This window comes from Acinonyx jubatus, chromosome C1 (genome assembly GCF_027475565.1).
Source record: "Acinonyx jubatus isolate Ajub_Pintada_27869175 chromosome C1, VMU_Ajub_asm_v1.0, whole genome shotgun sequence".
Classification (NCBI taxonomy): domain Eukaryota; kingdom Metazoa; phylum Chordata; class Mammalia; order Carnivora; family Felidae; genus Acinonyx; species Acinonyx jubatus.
The window spans coordinates 95,056,734-95,080,461 of record NC_069381.1 but is presented as its reverse complement, the minus strand read 5'-3'; the positions used below and the strand labels follow the sequence as shown (position 1 = coordinate 95,080,461).

General features: G+C 44.7%; 1 protein-coding gene and 1 long non-coding RNA gene across 5 annotated transcripts in view; both read right to left on the bottom strand.

The window, feature by feature from the left end:
• LOC113599066 (uncharacterized) overlaps positions 1 to 16,365 on the bottom strand; it is a 37,967-nt gene extending 21,602 nt beyond the window's left edge. The window contains exons 1-5 of the long non-coding RNA XR_003419789.2: positions 14,365 to 16,365; positions 11,411 to 11,491; positions 761 to 5,907; positions 512 to 632; positions 182 to 353 (exon numbers count right to left, since the gene is read on the bottom strand). This is a non-coding gene — a long non-coding RNA (uncharacterized LOC113599066). The remainder of the gene's footprint in view (positions 1 to 181; positions 354 to 511; positions 633 to 760; positions 5,908 to 11,410; positions 11,492 to 14,364) is intronic.
• Positions 16,366 to 17,955: 1,590 nt separating this feature from the next.
• The window catches only part of LRIG2 (leucine rich repeats and immunoglobulin like domains 2), a 64,345-nt gene continuing 58,572 nt past the window's right edge, over positions 17,956 to 23,728 (bottom strand). For all 4 annotated transcript variants that reach the window (XM_027058317.2, XM_015066128.3, XM_027058320.2 and 1 more), the window contains one exon: positions 17,956 to 23,054. In XM_027058317.2, the coding sequence (XP_026914118.1) occupies positions 22,828 to 23,054 (227 nt within the window). In that variant the 3' untranslated portion in view covers positions 17,956 to 22,827. The remainder of the gene's footprint in view (positions 23,055 to 23,728) is intronic.

The window sequence follows — 23,728 nt, the reverse complement described above, 5'->3', positions numbered from 1 at the left end:
GCAGCCAACAACGTTACCAAGCCCTGCTGTGTGAGAGGCTCTGCGCCTAACCACGTTCACCCTCAAGCAACTCTATCCCACCTTAAAGACGTGGAAACAGACCCGAGACATTAAGTAACAAGATGATAGAATTAAAAAGCTGGAATTCAAACGAGACATGTTTGACTCCAAAGTCACTTACACGTTTATACACTGATGTTTCTGCCTCACAGTTCTGTGGATCATCTGTGGCTCTTTCGGGTTGGGCTCCAGGTACAGGTTGGGTTTGGGTTGACTCCATGAACCTCCTCATTTTTCTTGGACTGGTGGCTACTCAGCGGCTACCCAGATTCTCAAGGTGACAATGGAAAGTTCTAAAATTGGATTGCGCTGTTGGTTACACAACTCTATGAACTTCCTAAAACCCACTAAATTAGACACTTTTAAAAGGTTGCATTTTATGGTATGTGAGTTCCATCTCAATAAAACTTTTAATAATAACAACAAAAAAAAAGAACCCTAAGCAAAGTACCTTCTAGTGTAGGTTGCCCAACGAAGTGAGAGAGCCCTGGCTGCTCAGAGGAGCACCACCTGGAGCTCCGACGATCTGGTTCAAGTCCCAGGTCTGTTTCTTGACCTCAGTTTCTTCGCTACTAATATAAAGAGGCTTATTAGGTCAATGTTCCTCAAATTTTAGTCATTTGTGAACCCCCTTTACGATTTTTCTTCTATCACTGTGCCAGATGAACAAGCATTTACCTATTTTTTAAAATTAACTCACCTTTTGGGGCACCTGGGTGGCTCAGTCGGTTGAGCATCCGATTTTGGTTCAGGTCATGATGTCACGGTTTGTGGGTTCGAGCCCCGCGTCGGGCTCTGTGCTGATGGCTCAGAGCCTGGAGCCTGCTTCGGATTCTGTGTCTCCCTCTCTCCCCACCTCTCCCCCACTCATGCTCTCCCTCTCTCTCTCAAAAATAAACAGTAGCAAAATTTTTAAAATAAAAATTAAAAAAAAACAAAATTCTTTTTAAAAACCTAACGTCATTCTAAACAAAAATGTTCATACAATCTTGAGTTTGCTATGCTACTTGTATTTTCCCAAAACACATCAAAATCACTGATAGATTGCAAAATCAGAAATGTTCATCCACTCCCCATGTCACCAGTGTTACCACTACCATATGGGAACCCTGACCTAGGGTCGCTAAGGCTTGTCTACAAACTAGCCCATCAGGGAGAGGACAAGCTTCTGCCTTTGCCTGTCCCTCAACCAACATGGACATTTAATCATTGCTTCTTAGGACACAGCCTTGTCTGTGGCCTAACCTTGCTCTGGCTGTGGGGCTTTCTGGTCTCATAGAAGAGGAGGGCTGTCCCAAGGCTGACTCTGTTTCGTAACTCAACTTCCAGTCCCAAGAGGTACCCGCTGAGTCACTAAACAGAGTCAACCTTGCTGGGGATGGTTATTGTTATTCAAATTTTACAGACGGGGAAGTTTCTCTCAGAGACATTAACATACCGGAAGAGGAAGAGGAAGAGGCAGAATTCAAAACCAGATCTTTTCTAAATTCCCATAGTTTTGTAACTGTATCCTACTAGGCCCTGGACCTGGACGTTTTTGGGGTGGATGCATTTGTAGTCTCCGTGAAATCAGGCCATGCACATGACTCCCACCTTTGCCTATGGGCGACCTCAGCATTGAGGAATGGGACACAAGTGTGGCTTCTAAGATAAAAATTGTATCCATTGGGAGCAACTGGGTCTCAGCAGATTAAGCGTCTGACTCTTGATTTCACCTCAGGTCATGATCTCACAGCGTGTGAGTTCAAGCCCCACATCATGGTGTGGAGCCTGCTTGGGATTCTCTTTCTCTTTCCCTCTCTGCCTCTCTCTCTCTCTTTCTCAAAAATAAAATAAATAAGCATTAAAAAAAATTGTATCCATTGAATTTCTAGTATTTCTATGTATCAGCAGCAAACAGTGACAATCTCCCCTGTACTTCTTCTTTCATTACACGCATCCCCCTTGTAGTTGCTAGTGCAAAATCTCTACTCCCGCTAGTCAGGGACCATGGCTTTCTCATTAATTGCTGTGTCTGCAACACTCAGCCCAGTATTTGGCACAGAGCAGCTCCCTAATAACTCTGAGTGTAATTCACTAATAGCCCCTGGCCTCCAAGATCCTCTAGCCCAGGGAGGTGGAATGGGGTAGGCGGACTCAAGCCCGCAGACAAGGGGCAGGACTCAGCACTGTGTCCAGGTGCCCGCACAGCAGGCAGGAAGACACTGGTAAGCCGTCAGCCATGTATCCCATACAATCGACATGTATCCCGCATCCTCTGGCCTGGAGCAGACTGCTGCCACCACCTGAGTCCATCTGTGGAGATGGCTTCGATCTGTCCAGACAGGGGAGCAGAGCGGAGAGCAGTGATGCATTTATTCCATCCAACAAGTAACTATTGACAACCAGCCCCGTGCAAAGCCCCGTGCCAGGCACCACAGAGGAGACAAATGTAACTCAGGCCTGCAGTGAGCCCCACGCAGGGCTTCTGAGTACACAAACCAGCAGCCTCGGCCTGCCAATTCCTTGTGCAGTGTTCTTTCCACAAGAGCACCGCCTTCCAAAAGAGATGCCCTAGCTGCCAGAATCAGGAGCTTTCTTCTAGCAGTGTGTTCCAGGAGGCTGCAAGGGAGATTTCTGTATTTGCACAAAAGAAACAGGACTCCTCCTGCTTCAGGGAGCTTCAGTATCTAGATGAGATGCGGGGGTAAGAGGGATCTGCTCCCGGAGACCTGCCAGGCAGATGTAGGGTTCAGTGCCTGGGATGCTGGGAGAAAGGAAGCCACAGGCAGAGTGCAGGGGCGAGGACCAGGTGTGCAGGGACACACAGAGCACTCTGTGTGGGGCATCAGTTACCTGGGGTTCTCCGGCCGGCCCTTGTCATGGGATGGGGCGCTGTTCCCCATGTAATAAGCCCAGCAGCTCCTTCTGCAGCCCCTGCCCCTCTTTGGACCCGCAATAACAATGGACATGAAGGCTTTCCGGGTTTCGCTTCCTGCCTTCAGAAATCGTTTCCTGTGAGGTCTGCGCTCTTTGGGCTACGTGAACACCAGCATGCGTCCCCTGGAATGCCTGCACTCCCTGACCTGTCAGCATGTGTCGCTCTGGCTACAATCGCCCACCCTATCCTGAGGCATTTTCAGTTAAACAGGCAGATCAAGGACAGAGAACCAGGCTAAAGCGCTTTGCGGAAGCCCAAGGAGATGATATACACTAATGGCTGCTCTACACAGGGTTCCTCAGCCTCAGCACTGTTAACTTCTGCGCCAGACCATTCTTTGTTGTGGGGGCTGGCCTGTGCACTGGAGGATGTTTCGCAGGGTCCCTGGGCTCTACTCACTACATAATAGAAGCCACTCTCCAGTTGTGACAATCAAAAATGTCTCCAGGGGCACCTGAGTGGCTCAGTTGGTTAAGCGTCCCACTTTGGCTCAGGTCATGATCTCGCCATCTGTGAGTTTGAGCCCCACGTCGGACTCTGTGCTGACAGCTCAGAGCCTGGAGCCTGCTTCAGCTTCTGTGTCTTCCTCTCTCTCTGCCCTTCCTCCTCTCATGCTCTCTCTCTCTCTCAAAAATAAATAAACATTAAAAAAAATTGTTTTTAAATGTCTCCAGACATTTCCTATATTCCCTGGAGGTAAAAGTTATCCCTCATTAAGAACCACTGGAGTAGTGGGGCACCTGGCTGGCTCAGTCGGTTAAGTGTCCAACTCTTGATTTCGGTTCAGGTCATGATCTCACAGTTTTGAGTCCAAGTTCTACATCAGGCTCTTTGCAGTGTGGAGCCTGCTTGGGGTTCTCTCTCTCCCTCTCTCTTTGCCCCTCCCACTCTCACTCTCTCTCTCAAAATATATAAATAAACTTAAAAAAAAAAAGGAACACTGGTGTACTGTCTTTGAGTTTGCATCCTGGCTCTATCATTTGTTAGCTATGTGAGACAGCAAGTTATTTAACTAATCTGTGCCTCAGTTTTCCTATCTGTAAAGTGGGGATGATAATAATAATCACCTCATAAGATTGCTGTGTTGTTTTCTGCCCTGCTTATTTCTGGTAAACTATTTGAGGCAACTTAAAATAGAAGCACATACACTAACGGGAAATTAAAAAAAAAAAATTTACAACACAAAGGTAAATAATTTTAACACTTGAAGAATTCATACACATTAGTGAACCACTAATTTCACCTAGATTAGAAAGACAGGAGATAAACAAAAAAGTTTATAGGAGAAAATAGCTTAACATGGAAAAATGCCCAACAAAGACATAAGAATTTAAATAGCCACCAAAAACAACCTATTAAAAATGTCAGATTAGCAGATAAGAGGGCAATGAAACAGACGCTCTCATATGTTATAGTTAGAAACATGGCAAATTAGGGGCATCTGGGTGACTTGTGTGGCTCACTCGGTTGAGTGACTGACTCTTGATATCGGTTCAGGTCATGATCTCACAGTCGTGGGACTGGGCCCGTGTCGGGCTGATCATAGAGATTGCTTGGGATTCTGTCTCTCTCCTTCTGCCCTTAGCCCACTTGCATGCATGTGTGCACGCTTTGTCTCCATCAAAATAAATAAGTAAAATTGAAAGAAAAAGAAACATGGCAAATTAAAATTAGTTCAGAGGTTAAATAACCATTAAAACTGGAGGAAAAACTATAGGGAGGAAGCTAATTTTGTCACCAACTCAAAATCAGATGGAGCATTCACCGAAGCAACAAAGAGAATCCTGAACTTCCTAGCAGCCACTGCAAAAATAAGAACACAGCTAAGAGAACTCACCACTGGCACCTCCAGGAGAGAGAAATTGTGTTCACTAGGCCCAAAAGGAAACATGTGAGTTCTAACACAGGGGCATGACTCACAGAATTAGACAAGGTCTCAACAGTGATATAACATGTGCCTCAGCTGTAATAAAGCTTATCGAAAGCGCCACACACGACTCCCCTCTGCTCTGGCCAAGAATGTGCCCCTACCCAGCCACTCCCCACCGAAGAATGGATTCCCCGACAAGGGAATGTGGCAGCAAGGGGGGGGCGGGAGGAGAAGCGGCCTCTCTCTCCTACCTGCCTGGCTGAGCTGCAGTCCCCTCCAGGCTCACTGGCCTCAGTAAAGGGAGGTCTATAGTGGAGCTTGGCACCGGGGGAGATGCTGTGGCCAAACCCCCCACCTCCCCCAGCTCAGCTCTGAGTGGCTCCCTGGGCTGACGATGAGGGCGGTGTGGAGGGGAAGGAACCAGCTCTAAATGTGTGGAATAAAGGAAGTAGAGGCTCAGAGTGGCCCAAGGAAGGGAAACAATCACCTGAATGTGACATGGTCAAAGTAGCTCCTTGCCCTCTTAGCTTCCCTGTGCCTCGGTTTCCTCTTCTCTAAAATAGGGAAAATATGCACCTCATGGGTTAATGTGAGGATTAAAAGAGTTCGACATGTAAAGTGCTTGGAGCAATGCCTGGCACACAGTAAGTGTTAGCTGCTATTATCATTATTATTGTTATTACCCTCAACATGCTTCTGTGTATGTCCTAGACCTAAGCAACATGTCTCCTGGGGGACCGCACAGTGTGGGCAATAGGAGAACCGTGTGAACCATTTAATCGCTGTATAGCTCTCAGCCTAGAGCCAAGCAATGGGACCAAGTACTGGTCCATGATGTGCCAGAGGAGGCCTGAGCCTGGGGATTAGTCCCAGCCCTGCCACTAACTGGTGCCCTTGTGCAAGGGCCTTGGGCAAACCCTGGCTCCAATGTGGGCCTCAGTTCACTCACCTGTCAAATGCAGGGACGGGACTAAATATTTCCTAAATTTGATATCAGAACCACTTCAGGACATCGTAAAATGCAGATTCCCAGGCTCTACCAATTGAATCCAAGTCTCTAGAAATGGAGATGAGAATCTGAATTTCAATGAGTTCTTTGGAGGATCTTTTTTTTAATTTTCTTTTCAAGTTTATTTACTTATTCTGAGAGAGAGAGAGAGGGAGAGAGAGAATCCCAAACAGGCTCTGCACCATCAGCTCAGAGCCCCATATGGGTCTCAAACCCACAAACCGTGAGATCATGACCTGAGCCGAAACCAAGAGTCAGACGCTCAACTCAATGAGCCCCCGAGGCGCCCCTCTATGGAGGATCTTGAGGTTCAGTCAGATTTGAAAGCCTCTGACTAGCTGAGCTCTAAGGCCCCTCAGACATTCACGTGCTAATAGTAATTATAGACTCTCCGGGAGCAGGATGGGGCCGGTGAGAGAGCTCCACAAGAGTCAAGCTAGTGCCCTTGGGGCTCTTCCAGGGTTTAACCGGCTCTAGCAGCAAGAAGTTTTACTTTCTGCCTAATCAAACACTCCATCTCAGCATTCTACCTCCCACTCTGTGGGGTTCACTCTCATGATTACAGGGAAGTTCTGGTCGGTGTCCTTGAGCACAACGCCTCATGAACTTGAGGGCTACTTGAAGCCAGCCTGGTCCTGCCAATACCACCGGTGAGATGGCTCTTGACTCTGGCCCTCCCTTTCCATTCCCATCGCTACTGCCCTCGGTCAGCGTGTTAAAACCTCTTGTTTGGACCATGTAACAGTTTCTTAGCTCTCCTCTCTTCAATCTTTTCTTCACAGTATCAGCAGTTATTTCCCTAACCCCAACTTTGATTGCACTATGTCTCTAGCACACAACCGTCCACATCTCCAACCAAAACCTAACGCCTCAGATTGTCTCAAGGCCTTTCAGAGCCGAAACCAACAGACATTTTTGCTTTCATAGCTTATTACATTTCTCTTCTATAACCTCCCCTGGCCAAGAGCCACCTTGGGCTACAGTTAACTCCTTAAAATTTTCTTGATAGGGGCTTCCCAAACTTGTATACCGTGGAACTCTCTCTCTGTACCCCTGCTTATTTTTCAAGGCAAAAGACCCATAACAGCTCATGGACAGTAAGTGATTCATGGTCCTCCATTTGAGAGACACTCTCTATGCTTTTCCATCTGCTTGTCAATGACTTGACTCTCTAGTCTAGAATCTGCTCAGGTCTTGAACTCCAACTCCGAACAACCATCGAATGTTGTCATGCCAGTTATCTCTCCACCTGACCATTTTTGAATACTGTCAGGGTTCTACAGAGGCAGGGAAACCAGAACACTAGTCTGTCCCCACCCTTATTCCTTCTTTGCCTTCCTTCCTGAGATGGTACCACATTTCCCCCCAAAAGTTGAATTGCTCGACGTCTGTCTTGATTTACTTAAATGAGCATATTTGACCATTCAACCATCTTTGTTTTCCCAACTTCCAAATAAACAGCCTCCGCTTCTCATTAGCAACCCAAGCAGGTAAGTATCTACCTCTCCTGGGGCCACTCCCTTTCCTGCATCTCTGACAGACATTGTTGATTGATCACAGCACTTGGTCCTAAGCCCCAGGTGTGATGGTGTAGATTCAGAATCCCTCTCCAACGCAATTCCCCAGGCAGATATCATCCATCAATCAGAGTTGGCATGCCAGTTGAGACAGTCCTACTTACCATCAACGACCTAGCTGATTAAATAGCGAGGGTGTTTACTAGAAAAGCTCTGTTGAGTTTCAATTTCAAGTCCCTCACGGAACCTCAAACTAGAGTAGTCTCTAGTTACACTCCATCTACTCTAAGCCTTTCAGGCTAGAGGATCTGTGTTGTGGGTGAGGATCTATTAGGAGTCTAATTTGGCCTAAGAATTGGAGTAAGATTGCCAAGGTCAGAAAGCCTTCCACTGAAGAATTGTCCTGAAGCATTGTCCACCTCCCATCTCTTTCTCTTGCCAAACCTCACAGAGGTGTCTGGTGAGCTGGCTGGTCTCTAGACATAAAGAAGGGCACCAGAGAGGCTAGGCTACCAGACAAAGGACAAACTACCCCTAGAAAAACAACTCTCTGAGGCAGACAGCAATTGGAGATGCCCTCCATGTCCCAGAGCGGCAGAAAGGGTTTCATCTTGGCCTGAGCTGATGCAACCGTCAGCAATGGAACCATGTACAGTGGAAAGACTGGTATCTTCGGTCAGATAACAGGCCGCTCCAGTTTCTCCTCTCTCGTCCCCCGCCCTCCTTCTCTGCCAAGCTGATCACATTTCTTTGGTGATTTTCATGCTTAGTCAGTAGGTCTTAGGGGACAAGTGTGAATTCCATAGGGACCTTGTCTGTATAAAGCACTCTGTGTGAATATTATTCTCTGTATCTTCCTTCCTTCCTTTCTTCCTTCCTTCCTGCCATAAGCATTTATGAAACACCTACTATGTGCTATGTGGTGAGCACTGCTGTAGAAAAGAAAGCACTTGAACTCTGACTGGAGCCACCAGGAGAGGCTGTACATTAAACAAAGATAATGCCACTGCTCCGATCAGCAGAAAAATGCATTTCAAGTTGTTTCTTCTCTTCTTTAGACCTCCAAAGAGCTGTAACTGTGTGGGAGAAAATTGAGACCCTGGAAGCTAAAAAGCAGGAATTCCAAGGAATGCTACAAAATCATGAAGAGCTCCCAGAGGGTGAACACAAGCCAGTTCTCAAATCCAGGATGCTATAGAGAGATCAGTGGAACACTTCCTAGAGCCTTTAATTATTGCCAGGTACTGTTTTAATTGTTATAATACATATCAGTTCCCTAAATCCCTAAAGTAGCTGTATGAGTCAAATACTCTTAGGGGCGCCTGAGTGGCTGAGTCGGTTTAATGTCCGACTTAGGCTCAGGTCATGATCTTGTAGTTCGTGGGTTTGAGCCCCGTATCGGGCTCTGTGCTGATAGCTCAGAGCCTGGATCCTGCTTCAGATTCTGTGTCTCCCTCTCTCTCTGCCCCTTACCTGCTCTCTCTCTCTCAAAAATAAATAAACATCTTTTAAAAGGTTAAAAAAAAATACTCTTACTATCATCACTTAAAAGATGAGAAATTGAGGGACAAAGAGGTTACTGTCTTGCCCAAGGCCAACAGCTAAAAAGTGGGGGGAGCTAGGATTTAAATCTATGTAGTCTCCTTGCAGAGTCCTAAGCTACCTGAAATATGTACATTTAAATAAACAACAGAGTGCTAATTCATGGGTTGGAGTCAGGTAGAGTGGACATCTGGATGAGCTTTTTACCCCCCAGACTGTCTAGCAGTTAAAGACAGCAAGGTTTTGATAGCTGGGAGCACGGGGTACCTACCACCCCTCCCCCATACTTTTGAGGAAGGCTTCTTAAAGGCTGGCCCCGCCCCCAGACCCACTCATATCCCAAGTCCATCTGACAGACAGCAAACTGGAGCCCTGGCGCCTGACCCAGAGTACAGCTCTCATGTTCTTGAGTGCTGGACATGAAGACAGGTCTGCATGGGTCCCTTTATGTACTAGCAAACTCTACGGCTGACTGAAAAACCACACATTGTCATTAGCACCAAGTACAACCGTGTCTCTGGTCCCAGAAGCCTGAAGCTCTGACTTCTACACTGGACTCTACCATGTACTGTCCCTGGACTAGGTTTTTTTCATCCGTAAATATTTATTCATTCAGGGGCACCTGAGTGACTCAGTCGGTTAAGCGTCTGACTTTGGCTCAGGTCACGATCTCACAGTTTGTGGGTTCAAGCCCCGCATTCATCTCTGTGCTGACAGCTCGGAGTCCGGAGCCTGCTTCAGATTCTGTGTCTCCCTCTCTCTCTGCCCTCCCCCCTGCTCACACTCTGTCTCTCTCTCAGAAATAAACAAACATTAAAAAAATTAAACATATATATTTATTCATTCAGTAAACAATTTTGAACACCTCCAGCGTGCCAAGCACCTAGCACTAAGCCCTGAAACCACCACATTGAATTCAGTAGTTGCCCCCAGGGAACTTGAGATTTGCTGGGAGAGACAGACCAGGAAGGGGATCTTCATGATGCACTGTGTCCTCCCAGGGCTCCTGAGAGCAAGGGAGGGCCCCACCCTGTCCCTCCTCCCGGGGAATTTGTGAGCAGCAAATGAGATCACACAAGAAAAAGTGCTTTGTAAATAGGAGAGGGCGAGAATGAGGTGTGTGGGGGAGCAGAGGGAGAGGATTTAAACCCAGGTGCTATCTACCATGTCTGCAGATCTTGGGCAGGCTGCCGGCCAATCTAAGCGCCTCGTCTGGGGCTGTGAGCCTGGGCAAGGCCTCCTGGATGTAAGAAGACGCAGCCTGAAGCTCTGGGCTCGTTATCCCAGCAGACCAAGCCCAAACCTTGCTGCCCTGGCCAAGCTGCTCTGGGCTCCGGCCCGGCCAGAGCCTAAACCTATGTATGTTCCTTTACTTGGAGCCAGGAGCTTTTGCAGGCCCCTGCGCCCCCTGACCTTTTCAGGGTCCTAGCATGAACAGTGACAAAGGCCAGATCTTCCCTGTATCGTGCAGCTAGAGAAGCCTGATTTCCGTGAATCCCCCTTATATAAGGATATCGCCGGAGGTGCTGCCAGCAGCTGCCGTTCGCTGTACTGAAGCGCCCCCTGGAGGCCAGTTCTGGTTCAAACGAATGTGTAGGTGTTTCACAATCCGCCTCAGCAGGATAAACGGAAAAAAAAAGATGCTCAGAGGATTAAAAGGCAAGAAATGGCAGCGGACCCTGAAGAGGACCCCATCAGTCCCTTTACCAGCCTCCCATGGTTTACTGATGAGACAGTCAAGGGCTGAGATGTCTTGGCTTGTCACTGGGACGGGATTTCCTCTGTGGCCAGGGACCTGTGTGACGCTGCTGTTCCTGACATATTCTAAAATCTGGATCTCAAGAGCAAACATGCAAGAAACCCCTCCAGTTTTCCCTGCAGCCCCACCCTGCAGGTGAAAACCCATCTGATCCTCTTCTCCTATCCTAAACCTTAGACTCTCTGGCTAGCTTGGGAAAGGGGATTTTCGGTGGATAAAGCCTCCTTCTGGGGAGAGTTTGCTGATTGTCCTTACATTTCTGAAATGAGCTGCCCTACACCAAGCAAGGACACACATTTCATTGTGAGCCATTTATTCAGTCATAGCTGGGGCGCCTGGATGGCTCAGTCGGTTAAGCCTCTGACTTTGGCTCAGGTCATGATCTCATGGTTCATGGGTTTGAGCCCTATGTCGGGATCTCTGCTATCAGCACAGAGGCCACTTCAGATCCTCTGTCCTCTTTTCCCTCTGCACTGCCCCGCCCCCCCCCCCCCCCCCCGCCTTGGCTAATGCTCTCTCTCTCAAAAATAAACATTAAAAAAAATACTTATTCAGTAGTAGCTGGATGAGTCTATAAAGACATCAATAATAAACCAATAGTTCAAAATCAGCATGGAGTTATTTTTGCCTGAAGAAAATCCAAGCCAGATGGTAGCAGAGTATCAGGAAAAGTAAGCCAAGCTCCCAAACTGAGCAAGGAGATTTAAAAAAAAAAAAAAAAAAATCCTCTTACTTTAGGTTTTTCTGCTCAATCCTTTGCCAGACCAGTAACTTAGCTTCCTACCAACTGGGTTTGTTGAATTCTTGAGTATCACTGGAAAACAAGATACATAAAGTTTTCAAGCTCTCATTGTCGACAAAGCCACAGTTCATGCTACTGGGGGCAGTAGCTGCGTGCAGTATCCAGGGAGGGCCCTCAGAGGACAAGAAGTCTTTGCCTACAAGCTGTTGCTGGGCCCTCTTCAGCCCGAAGACCATTCAAACAAGGGGCACCCTTTAGAGTCAACCCTGAGGAACCTTGGGTAAACTAGAATGGTGTTTGAATCTATTAAAAAAGCTACATCTGTCCCTCATGGAACAAGTGAAGTCCACTGACTGGCCAAAGGGCTCAGAAGAAGCCATACTCCAAAATAAGTCAGAATGACTGAAACTGAAGTGTTTGCTTCTCCACAGTAGAAACGATTCCACTTGGTGCTCACAACAGTCTTGATGTGAGATCTTGAGGTGAGTATTATTATCACTGCTGTCTTGCAGAGAAGGAAGCGGAGACCTAAAGAAATTGAGTGATTTTCCTGTAAGCAAAGTAGCCAAGATTTGAACCAAGGGTTCTGCTTCTAGTTTTCCCTATGGCATCATCTACCTTGGCATGAGGCCAACATATTAAGTAGCGAAGAGAATATTCTGAAAAGCAATTCAGTTTGCCACAGATTGCTGGGAGAGAATTCTTACATAATCATTAGAATAACGTTACAGGGTAGAATCTGTGGTCCGAGGAAGACCCTGATTGAGGAATAGTGCTCATTGGAGGTCAGTTCACACAATATACTTTCTGGGAGGCTCAAAACTTCTCGATTAAACAATAAGATTTCTCCTTTGTTTCCCACTTCCTTCATTTAAACCACACGGGCACTTTGTCCCCTATAAAGTCCCATGCAAGTGTTTGTGGTTATTATTCTTCGGATAAAGTAAGTTCCCTCTTGGAAGAGTTAAGAAGAACCACTAACAATTGGAAGAAACAAATACACAATGGGGACAGTGGTGAGGGTGGGTTTATGCACCTGGAAAAACTACAGTAAAACTCAGAGCTGGAAGGGGCCTCTTGAGAGCACCTGGTAACAGTCCAAATTCTGTTTTGGTGGATAACATTAAGACCCAGCGGTCAAGTGACTTCCCAAGATCATGTGGTCAGCGAGTGGCAGAGCCAGTCAGAATCCCGGTCCAATGGACTCCTGGCTCAGGGCACTTTTCACTTGGTCATCATTTGAAGAGACTGTGTCTGGTTTCTAAATAAAATCCAGCTAGCAATCCACATCTCCAGGGCTACCCTTGACATGACTCTTTGAGGAAACTGTTGTGCTGTTCTGGATAGGGAAAGGAAGGAAGGGAAAATGGAGCTCTCCATCCCAAGTCCCCATAACAATAGCTAACAGCCGCCAAAACTTACTGAGTGCAGTGCTGGGCACTGTGCTTAGTACTTTATATGTATTAACTCATCTAATCCTCTCAACAACGGTATCAGGTAGGCGTGATTATTTCTACTTTACAGATAAGGAGAAACTGGTTTCACAAACAGCCTAAGGAACTCACTTAAGCTCCCACAAGTGGTCAGAGTGGTAGGGATTGGAAGATTGTAGTCCAACTCTGTTCTACGTCAAAGCCAGTGCTCCTAACCACTGACTTCTAAAACCATATGGTAAATGCAGGAGCGCCCAGGGAAACTCAAATTAAATTTTGGCTGACCACAGGGAATCCTCATGCCCTGGCCAGCTGTCCCAGCAGAAAACTGCAGCCCCTGCCTAGCTAAAAGAGGGGATTTCCACCACAGTGGCAGCTTCCAGACTTCAGTTCCTAGCTTCTTCTGCCCAGACTCTCTCACTGGGAGTGGGGGAAGGGTAAGACCAGCAGTAAGGGAGGAAACATTCAGAACTGGAGGTTTTAGTAGAGACAGAAAGAAAACAGACAGGTTTGTTTTCTAAAGCAAAGGTATCCTAAAGCCACACCCTGCCTTCAAGGGCTACACAAGAAATTCTACGCCTTTCGTAAATTCTCCCGCCACCCTCAGGAACCATTTCAACAGGTCTTGGCATCCACTAGAACTTAGGACACAAGAAAGGACTTCAGGGCAAAATGAATCAGTCCTCTTTCAATTGGAATTTCCCTTTATAAAAAATCCCTTCCCCGGAGGGAAGAAAGTAATGTGCCCAGCCAGCTCCTAGGGTCTTCTCTAAATTAAGGGCTGCTCAAAGGAAGGAACACTGACACTTTCCACAAGGGAAGATCAAGAGGTGCTTTTCAAACTTCTTACCTCGCTGGGTATTAGTCTTTCAAGCTCAAGGGACCTTTAGGAAATAGCACACATTTGGCAGGTGAGACAGGCAACTAAGGTCTAGACAAGCTGTGGGAAAAAACTGGTGCTTAGGAGGAGTGGGGTCCAGTAGGCAAAAGTCCTGCCAGCACGAGGCATTGCTTTTTCTCCAGGTCTGCTGTTTATTGTTATTTTGCGCTTCTCCAAAATTCTCAGCACCGCACACTTGAGTCTTAACCTTGAAGTTCCTTTCCAGTGAAAGCATACATGTGTGGTCCCTGAGTCACCCTCAGGTTCCATGTATAAAGAACAGGGTCCCGGAAGCAACAGTAATTCACTGTTTGACAATTGTACTGCCTCTCTACACGGTTTCTGGCATAGAATATACACTCGTGCACTTGTCTCTGGAGCTTGCCCAAAAGAATAAATAATTCGCGCTAGCCTAGATCACTGCTGACCTTAACCGCAAGCCTATTGTTTTTGAGACGGAGGAATTTGCACTGGTTTTGATGGAGCATTTAGAAGGGACATGGAATTAAACTACTTGAGCTGGCAAAGAACTCAAGAGCAGCCGGTCATCCCACACACGGGATTCTACTTATTGATTTAAAAACCTGGTTTCTTGTGAGAGAAGAATAAAATAGGAGCTTAAAGGCACTTACTCTTGAATGCTTCAAATACCTGCCTCTTTGTTCCCAGATGCACTCTACTTGCACTTACGCTGTAAACACACGTCCGTTTCCAGCATTCTGGCAAGCACTGTTCGGAGCTGCAGTCGCCTTTTGTTTGAATTTCGGTGAGGCTAGTGATGTGTGCACGTTGCATTGCGTCAGAACTACAAGCACGCCAACCAGTGTTCCTCGGTTTCATTTCCAGTTTCTCTACAGGGCTTTTCAGTATATAAAGCACCAACTGGGGTCAGAGGACAATGTGGTCCAGTATAAAGAACATGGGCTCTTGGGAAGCCTGAGTGGCTCACTTGGTTAAGTGTCCAACTTTGGCTCAGGTCATGATGTCACAGTTCATAGATTTGAGCCCCGCGTCGAGTTCTGTGCTGACAGCTCAGAGCCTGGAGCCTACTTCGGATCCTGTGTCTCCCTCTCTCTCTGCCCCTCGCCTGCTCTCTCTCACTCTCTCAAAATTAAACATTAAAAAAAAAAAAAAAAAAAATCTGGGCTCTGGAGTACGTGACCACAGGCAAATCACATAGCCTGAGTTACAACAAAATTCTGCTGACCTGCTTGGGTTACTGAAGACTATTAGTTTGCTCGGGCTGTCATAACAAGGTACCCCACACTTGGTGGTTGAAACAAGTTGATTTTTTTCACAGTTCTAGGGGCTAGAAGTTCAAGATCAGTGTGTCAGCAGCTTTGATTTCTTCTGAGTTCTCTCTTGTTGGCCTGCGGATGGCTGCCTTCTTGCTACGTCCTCACACGGTCTTTCCTCGGTGAACATGCATGTCTGGTGATCACATTTTTTCCCTTTTATTTTCCTTTAATGTTTACTTATTTTTGATGGGGGGATGCAGAGAGAGAGGGAGAGAATCCCAAGCAGGCTCCATGCTGTCAGCACAAACCATGAGATCATGATCTGAGCCAAAATCAATAGCCGGACACTTAACCAACTCAGGTGCCCCTACATTTCTTCTTAGAAGGACACCAGTCATACTGGATTAGCACCGGCACCGACCCTAAAGGTCTCAAGGTCTCATCTTAACCTCATTACCTCTTTAAGAGATTGTCCAGTCACATTCTGAGGTACTAGAGATTGAGGGCTGCAACATATGAATTTGGGGGACACACAGTTCAGCCTCTAACAAAGACTAAATGACAAAGGTGATAAAAGCTCACATTTTCCCTGTCTTTGGCATAAGGAAAAAATGTGTGCTTTGGAATCATGCAGTGTTAATTTCAGCTCCTGGTTCTGTTGCTTGCTAATTAGATAAATTTGGACAAGCTGCTTGTTGGACAAGTTGTAAAATGGGAGTAAGAATATCTCCCTCAAAGGGACAGTTGTGAAGATCAAGGGCCAAAGCACTTAACAGTATCTGGAAAGGGTAGCAGACAGAATGTATTTGCTATTATTGCATTATTTCCTGCTGGCAATAGTTGTGATCAATGCTTCCTATTTGCCTCTTTTTGTCAAAGTGCAACTAGTCTTGGTGATGGTCGGTGAACTAAATAAAGTGAGAACCTTCTGTCCTGGGGATTTCAAGAAATATTTCTTGGTTGGCTGAACACCTCCAATAGCAGCTGAAACTTCCCCAGTGGAGCCTTACTATCGCGATTACCCAAGTCCACATCAGATCCCCTGTGTCGGACCATGTCCCTCCCAGCATGATGCACTTCCTCTTCCCTTAGCCTTATGATGACCCATGCACTTCCTTTTCCCCTTAACCTATCTTGTGACAGTTTCCCTTATAACAAAAGTCACAAGCAGCCCAGCCGGAGTGCGTTGGCCAGAAAGACAGCAGAACTGGAAAACAAGCAGGATGCTACCAAAAACTCCACCATGCAGGGTGCCTGGGTGGCTCAGTTGGTTAAGCATCCTGACTTTGGCTCAGGTCATGATCTCACCGTTCATTGAGTTCGAGCCCCACGTCGGGCTTTGTGCTAACAGCTCAGAGCCTGGAGCCTGCTTCAGATTCCATTGTCTCCCTCTCTCTCTCTGCCCCTCCCTTGCTTGTGCTGCCTCTCAAAAATAAGCATTAAAAAAAAAAAAATTAAAAAGCAAAACAAACAAAACACTCCATCATGCAAGCAAGCAGCTTTAGGGCAGGGGTTGCTGGCTGAGCTGAAAAGGTGTTTTAAATAGCTGCTTCCAGTCAGGAAGGCCTCAAGGGACAGAAGCCCAGTCCTCAGTTTCAAACTAGTAAGAATAAAAGGAATCTCCAGAAATGAGGGAGACCAATCCCCATCATGACTCATAACCATGTCATTACATGGTTACAGCACTGTTCCTGTAAAAGTGGTCTGCAGATCAGTGCCTATCCATAAACTATTTGCTACTGGTCCATGACAAAGCACAGAAATCGAGTAACATTTAGAAACCTTAACAGCAGTTTGACAGAGTGATTTTATGTCCGTTAAATCTGTAATTTAATAAAATTATTAATAAAATTAATAAAATTAATAAAACAATGTAATAAAAATGTTATGGTTGTCTGTCTTGTTTCGTTTTTCTAGAAATTCATTCTTCCTGTACTTTACACAAGTGTTGGTCCATGGCCACTAGCCCAGCAGCACAGGCAGCTTAAGCACTGGGTTAGAAGCTTCTAAACAGCCGAGTGTGAACAAGTCTCTCGCATAACTCAGCAGGATGCAGCTACTTGGGCTCCAGTACATCCCCTTCCAAAACAAAAAATACTGAAGAAACTATAGCATTTTCCTTCATTCCACCTTGTCAGAGAAGAAATTGAGTGTTTTCTTAATCAGGAATATTGTAAAAATCAGCTTCCAGTATACATCCCAGTCCAAACTTCACCATATTGGAAATTATCGATGTCCAGAGGGCTTTGTATTCAAATAGTTGTGAAGACTACAGACACAGTATCTGTCCCGAGCTAGAAGGTATCAGTGGGGCAAATGCTGTTGTGTATCAGAAAATCTGGATTCAAGTCCTGGCTTTACTGCCCCAAGGCATTTTGACGTGTGTAAATGATCATCTCAAGCCAATTTCCTTAACTACAAAAAAATGGAGATTAAAATGATCTATCCAATCTACATTTTAGAGAAGCTTTGTGAGATTCGAATAGATGATGTCTGTGGAGCGTGCCCCATAAAGTGCAGCAGAAGTGCATGATGGGTCCAGCCCTCAAGGAATAAAAGAGGGGCTTCTGACAGTCTCAAAAGAAATAGCCCCTAACACAGTACAGTGAGGAAGCTGACCAGAAAACAGACCTTCTTCAAGTATTTTGCTAATTTTGAATTCGAAAATGCTGCCTTCAAATCCTTCCTTGTGTAGGAAGCATTCTTATTTTTTAATGAACTATGAAGTGTGTGTGTTTCCATTCTGCCAGGCATCGCTAGATGCCAGGGTGGACAATAGGAAGGAGGCAGAGAGCCCCGGCCCTTGGGCAGCTCATGGGTGCAGAGTGTTCCAGAGGCAGGCTCAAGAAAGTCTGTGACTCAAACACAGCAGAAATTAGAGATTGGCAATAACTTGCACAACTATTTGGAGACCCTCTCAAAGGACCACAAACTGAAAAATGCACCATTTCCCCCCTATACTTCAGGCAAGAGAAGACCAGAAAATGATAATGTATTTTAGCTTTATTGAAGACATATTACAGTAGACAAACAGGTAGACAAACAAACACATGCTTTATAAAATATACATTCTCATGTGTGAGAAAATATAAATAGATACTAGGAAAGGATCACACTGAACACCAACTTGGCTTTTAACTCTCTTTAGGTACATCTAGTACCAGGGCTACTTGGACTGATGTCCTCCGGTGGGATAAAGGGGAAAAGGAGAGGGTAGAAATAGTCTTACTATGGATCAAGAGGCCACTTTAAGCAGCCAAGAGATACTCCAAGAGCACTTGACCACCTGATGATCAATTTCTCTTTCAAGACAGTTACAGTTGATAAAAGATCACTTTACTCTTTGTATCTAAAAACAAGGCTCAAATCAAGATGATTTTTCACCTTCACCCCACTCATTGGTGGAGATTATTAGGATTGCTAAAACACACTCAACACACAACCTTGAGGGAGCAGGTCCAAAGATTACTACACACACACACAGACACACACACACACACACACACACACACACACCCTGACCTCTTATCACTCACAGAATCTCCAGATGATTCATGGGCTCAAGGGTGTTGTTTTGTGAAGAGCAGCTTGTAATACATCTCTTAATTCAGAACCTGTTATTTTTGTCAACAAACCAGGCAGTTGTCCAAAAAAGAAAAAAAAAATTAAGGCTAACTGATGGTGGTTTAGACTGCACTCTATACAAAAAAGTTCTAAGTTAGAAGCAGGAGGGAAAAACATCTGCCAGACTGGAAAGAGGCCATGTCACAGAAGAATGAGACATTCCCTACAGGTTGCCAAAAATCTCAGCACAACCTCGTAAGGCCCAACTGCTTCACAATTACCCCTGTAATCTGCACTGAGGAGCAAACTCAGAAATGGAGCACGTAGCATGAAATGGCAGTAAATTTACCTCTGTGGCTCCATTACCTTCCAGCATTTCTGTGGATATTAAAATTATTTTGGAAAAGGCTGTAACACACTTGGGTAAAATACTGGGTGTGAACACCACAATTCCAACCCCATTCCAATCAGAGTCCTGCTGGTAAGAAGAAACAGGAATAAAATTAAAGAGTAAAAAGGACGGTTATAATATTATATAGACTTTTAAAGTTTTTATTATGGTAATGCCATTTGTGTTAGTAACTAGTTATAGATTTCTGCAGAATAAGCCCAGAGTTTCATGGTTTCAGCCATTAGCACAGAACAGGCTCCTTATGTCAACCCAAAACCAAAACTCTTTAGTTGAAAAAAATGTCTTTAGTGCTCTATACTTACTGTATATAAAAGACTTTGAAGGAAAAAGTTTTAAGACTGTCAGATTGCTTCTGGAAATTTCCAATGATAAAACTGAGAGAGATCTAACAGTCATCTCGCCCATATTCCCATTCTCAATGTAGAAATTTCTTCAATGCTACGAACCGATGATTATTTGGCTTCTGAGTGTACTTTTCTCACAAAACGCTGATTATTCCAATTACTGGACGAATTTGTTAGAGAATTAGTTAATACAGAATTACTGGCAAGTGTATACTGCACTTCCCTGTCACTTCTGCCCCACAGAATGGGGGCAGACACGACCCCGGTCCTCAGGAATAAAAAGAGTGAATTTAATCCTATTTCATGGCAAAACTTTAAGTAATTAAAGACTTATCGCATCTCCCATCTCTTAGGAAAATGGGTAAGAGTCTAAGTTGCTCAATATCTTAATGTTCCTTTTACAACCCACCAACAGGCAGTGTGAAGGCAACTCTTTTTAAATATTAAAGTTACCTTTCAGAAAAATACACATAAAACACTCTGAGATGGCACATTAGAGGGTTTCTGATACTTTGTATCCCATAGAGTAACTTGCACACTAGGGAAAGCACTTTAGAAGCTGCTGAATGACAGAAAGCCAGTGGCTTAGGTGTAGACCATGTGCCAGGAAGGCATGGAGTTAAAGAAAGATGCTATTTCTTCTTCCAGATAGACTTAAAGAATCAGTCTAAGAGGGGCACAAATTAAGAGGACTTAGGCATCCCTACCGATACAGGGTGATAACTGGGTGAAGGGCAAGAGAGTATTTCTCTCCGCATTTTGACTTGCTTGGCTTTGCAACATCCCTGATTCAAGAGGCATTAGGCAGACCTTACATGCTGGGAGGAAACACTGATGAGCCACTAACTCTGTCTACGGGTAAGGGTTAAATCACTTCTTGGTCAAAAGCATATGCAATAATGAAAAATTTCAGGATTTCTTTTCCTAAGATTAGAATTTATTAAATTATTATTTTTTAAGACCATGGGAAAGGCTCTTGACATTTAAACAAATTCTTGACTCGTTTTTTTTTTTGGTTATTTAGGCAAGCTAGGAGTATCTAGGAGGACATCTCAGCTGTTTGAGGTGATGTAAGGGTGAACCTGGCTGTTCAGGAGACCAGACCAGTCCTAGAAGTAGTAGGACCACTGCCAGGGCAGAGGCAGCGCTCTTGCCTTCGAAGTTTTCTAGAACACTGGTTCCCAGCCTGTTTGTTGGCCCTGTCACCCTTAACAGTCTTGCTATAACTACACCTTTACACTCAAGAAAGTCTGCCAGATCCTGAGTGGGAGTTCAGGGTAGTGACAGGGTAACCTTGAATACACTGGAAAGGTGAGGGAGTCACGAACTAGCCACACATCAGCCACAGTGCGGCCTCAACAGACTCTGATGCTGTGGTGTGCTGGGGCACTAGCCTTCAGAGCTGCTGCTCGAGAGAGCAGTTGGTGGCTTCCATCGAGTCAAGACTCTTTGTTTGCTGAGACTGGTTCAAAGCAGAGTGTTTCTTCTAGTTGTGAGTATTTCTTACGCTGTCACCCCTGCTATGGAGGAAGGGAGTCTGGCTCAAGTCAGAGGAAGCAGCACCACCCCTGTTACTCTAACAAACGTCCCATGAAAGCAGCTTTTTATTGGAGTAGCCTAATCCTCCTTGGCTCCTGGAGGGATCACAAATTCACAGGACGTTACAGCTGGAAAGGGCTTTGGACTAGCTAGCAGAATGCCCTCATTTCATAAGCGAGAAAATCAGGCTGGAAGTGAAGAGACTCGCCCCCGACTGCACAGCCAGTAAGGAGCAGAGCTGGGAACAAAATCCAGGTCCTGACTCAAAGTCAGTCCCGTACAGATCACAGTGCACGCTGGTAAGGAAGAAGAGGAGTCACAAACTGGAAGGAGAGAAAAATGGTGATATTTAAGAAGTTCAAAGTAAAAATGAACAGAGGTTGACAGTTTAAAAAGGAAAGAGAGAAAGGCTTGGCAGGAGAAACAGCTAAAGAGGTGCTGCTGTCTATGGGAGAAAAAACCTGAGGATTGAAAACCAGTGTGCAATTCAACTTTCTGGCAAAAAGCGAAGATATTATGTGAGTTTAGAACCCTTGAAATGCACAGTAACTTAGAAACAGAGATTTGCATTTCAGTGATGGAAGTTATCCAGGATGTAACTAGTGCTCACTAGGTTTAGAGGACAGGATCTGACAGCCTAGGTAAGAAAATCTGAAAGCACAGACAAAAAAAAGAACTTTGGTCCGTTACATTCCATTAGAGTGTGAAGACCTTTGTTCACAGAAAGTTTTTTGCTATCACAGAAATTCAAGAGAACTTTTTGGCTTAAATAATCACTTGTACAAAACAAGGACCACTCTAAAGCTTTATAGTGTAAGAATCTGTGCACATTCAATGACTCCCAAAAGCACTCTTCTCTTCTTAAGATATACTGTGCATTGGTAGAAGAGATATTATTTTAAAAAAACAAACAAATAGAAAAGAAGCAATCTTTGGTTTCCTCGTCAACAACGTACTTTGCTGAAAGAAGATATTCCCAAAAGAAAATTTCCTTTGTCTATGTGCACATGGCTATAACAAGACTGCTAGTCTTTTGAGTCTTTTTATGCTTAGAAAGGTAGTATTACCCGGCACTCGTAAACAGATGGCAAATGACTAGATGTATGAACTTTTAGGTATGAAGAAAGTGGTTAATTACACCAAGATCGTGTTTGTGTGTACGCAATCACTAGGTACCCTGCCTCTGTACATATACTTCTTAACAAATACATTTTTAAAACTTTAAGCAAAGTCTTTAGGTTCGCTAAACCGAGTTATACAAAATCTGTGGTCTGAGAAGCTGCTGTCAATATTATAACTGGATATTATATATAATTTTGGCATATCAAAAATATTTACAATACAGCCAACACATATAGTCAATGAATACAAAAATTATTTATAAATGCACATGTATTTACAATAAGATCCCTGGGCGATAGGGACCAAAAAAAAAAAAAAAAAAAAAAGATTCACAAGAATACAACACCCACTGACATGGTAACAGTTGGTCATGCCTGGGATTCTTATCAAAGACCTTGAATATCAAAGCCCAGTCTCAACTATATGCTTAAAACCACTGAAGAATCCCAGACACACTTCCCAGAGGGCTCTAAAGTTATTTGTATTCCTTGGAAGACAAAACAGAACAGTGATGTTTTCTTAGAATCATTCCGCAGGTTGAGACAATCCAGCATGTTAAGCAGCAATGAGACTCTTCCTAATAGGCAATGCACAACTGGGCACATCCCCGTGGAACCATCAGGAGGCACATTTGTCCTGTATTTTCCTCTGCCCGTGCTGCATGTGTTTTATTAGATGTACCCATTTCTGTCAGCCATTACCCCTTCTTCATCAGGTATAAGCCCAAACAAATGCCCGGCCCACCTTGGTGTGGTCAGATGTAACTGCAGATAGGGAAAGCAAATGCTGACTTCGGGGTTTCTTCTGAACTCTGAGGTAGTAAATACAAAATTAATTACCTTGAGTCTTTGCCCAGATTTCATCCTGGAGTGGGTTTCATGTGCCCTCACAACCGTCTTGAATGTTCCGAGTCCTACTAAAGTCAAAAGCGTGGTTGTGCAACCTGTGACAGGGCATGGAGGATGTGGAACAGTCTGGACCACTCTCCGCCAGACCCTCACTCTGATGGAGTTGCAGTGACTCAATTACCGGCTGCTGGGAAAAGGGAGGATGAGGCAGGCCTCGTTCTTTGCTTGCGCTCCACAGAGGCCGCTGCAATGTTTCTGACAATGAAAGACAATAATTAGTGGCAAACGGAAGTTCAAAACGAATGGTCTAAAACTTAATTTTCTTCTACCCAAATCCTCCAAAAAAAGATGCTCAATATTCCTGAATAAGGACACTGAGAGCAAATGTATACTTGCCATCTTCTTAGCAACAATTAACAAAAGAAAACAAAATAGAAACGGGAACCATGGTCTTTCAAGCCCTTCTACCCAACAAACTTCACCAATTATTTACTGAAACCAGGAGCTATGTCCTCTCCTTTCATCTATTATTAGTGGTTCTGCCGCTACAAAAATTTAAAAATAAAATGCTTTAGACACATGGAAACAGACTAAAATAGCATCCATATTGTCATAAAAGTTGCATGACACACAGACAAAAATCGCTCATTCAACGCAGCCATTACATCTTTAAATAACAAATGCCCATGTTAAAAAAAATTCTTTTAAAAATAAACAACCACTTCCCTCCAGCTTCTAGCATGCCAATAATTCTAACAACAAAATAATAACCCAAAGCAGCAATTTTAAATCAGATTATCTGTACTTTGTGGTTTCAAAAATATGCATTTCTCATTCACCTTATCTACTGCAGTGGTGAACACTTTCCCCAAATATCAGTTGCTGAAAGTTATATTAACTTCATGGGGATGCATTTTGGAAAAAGTTAA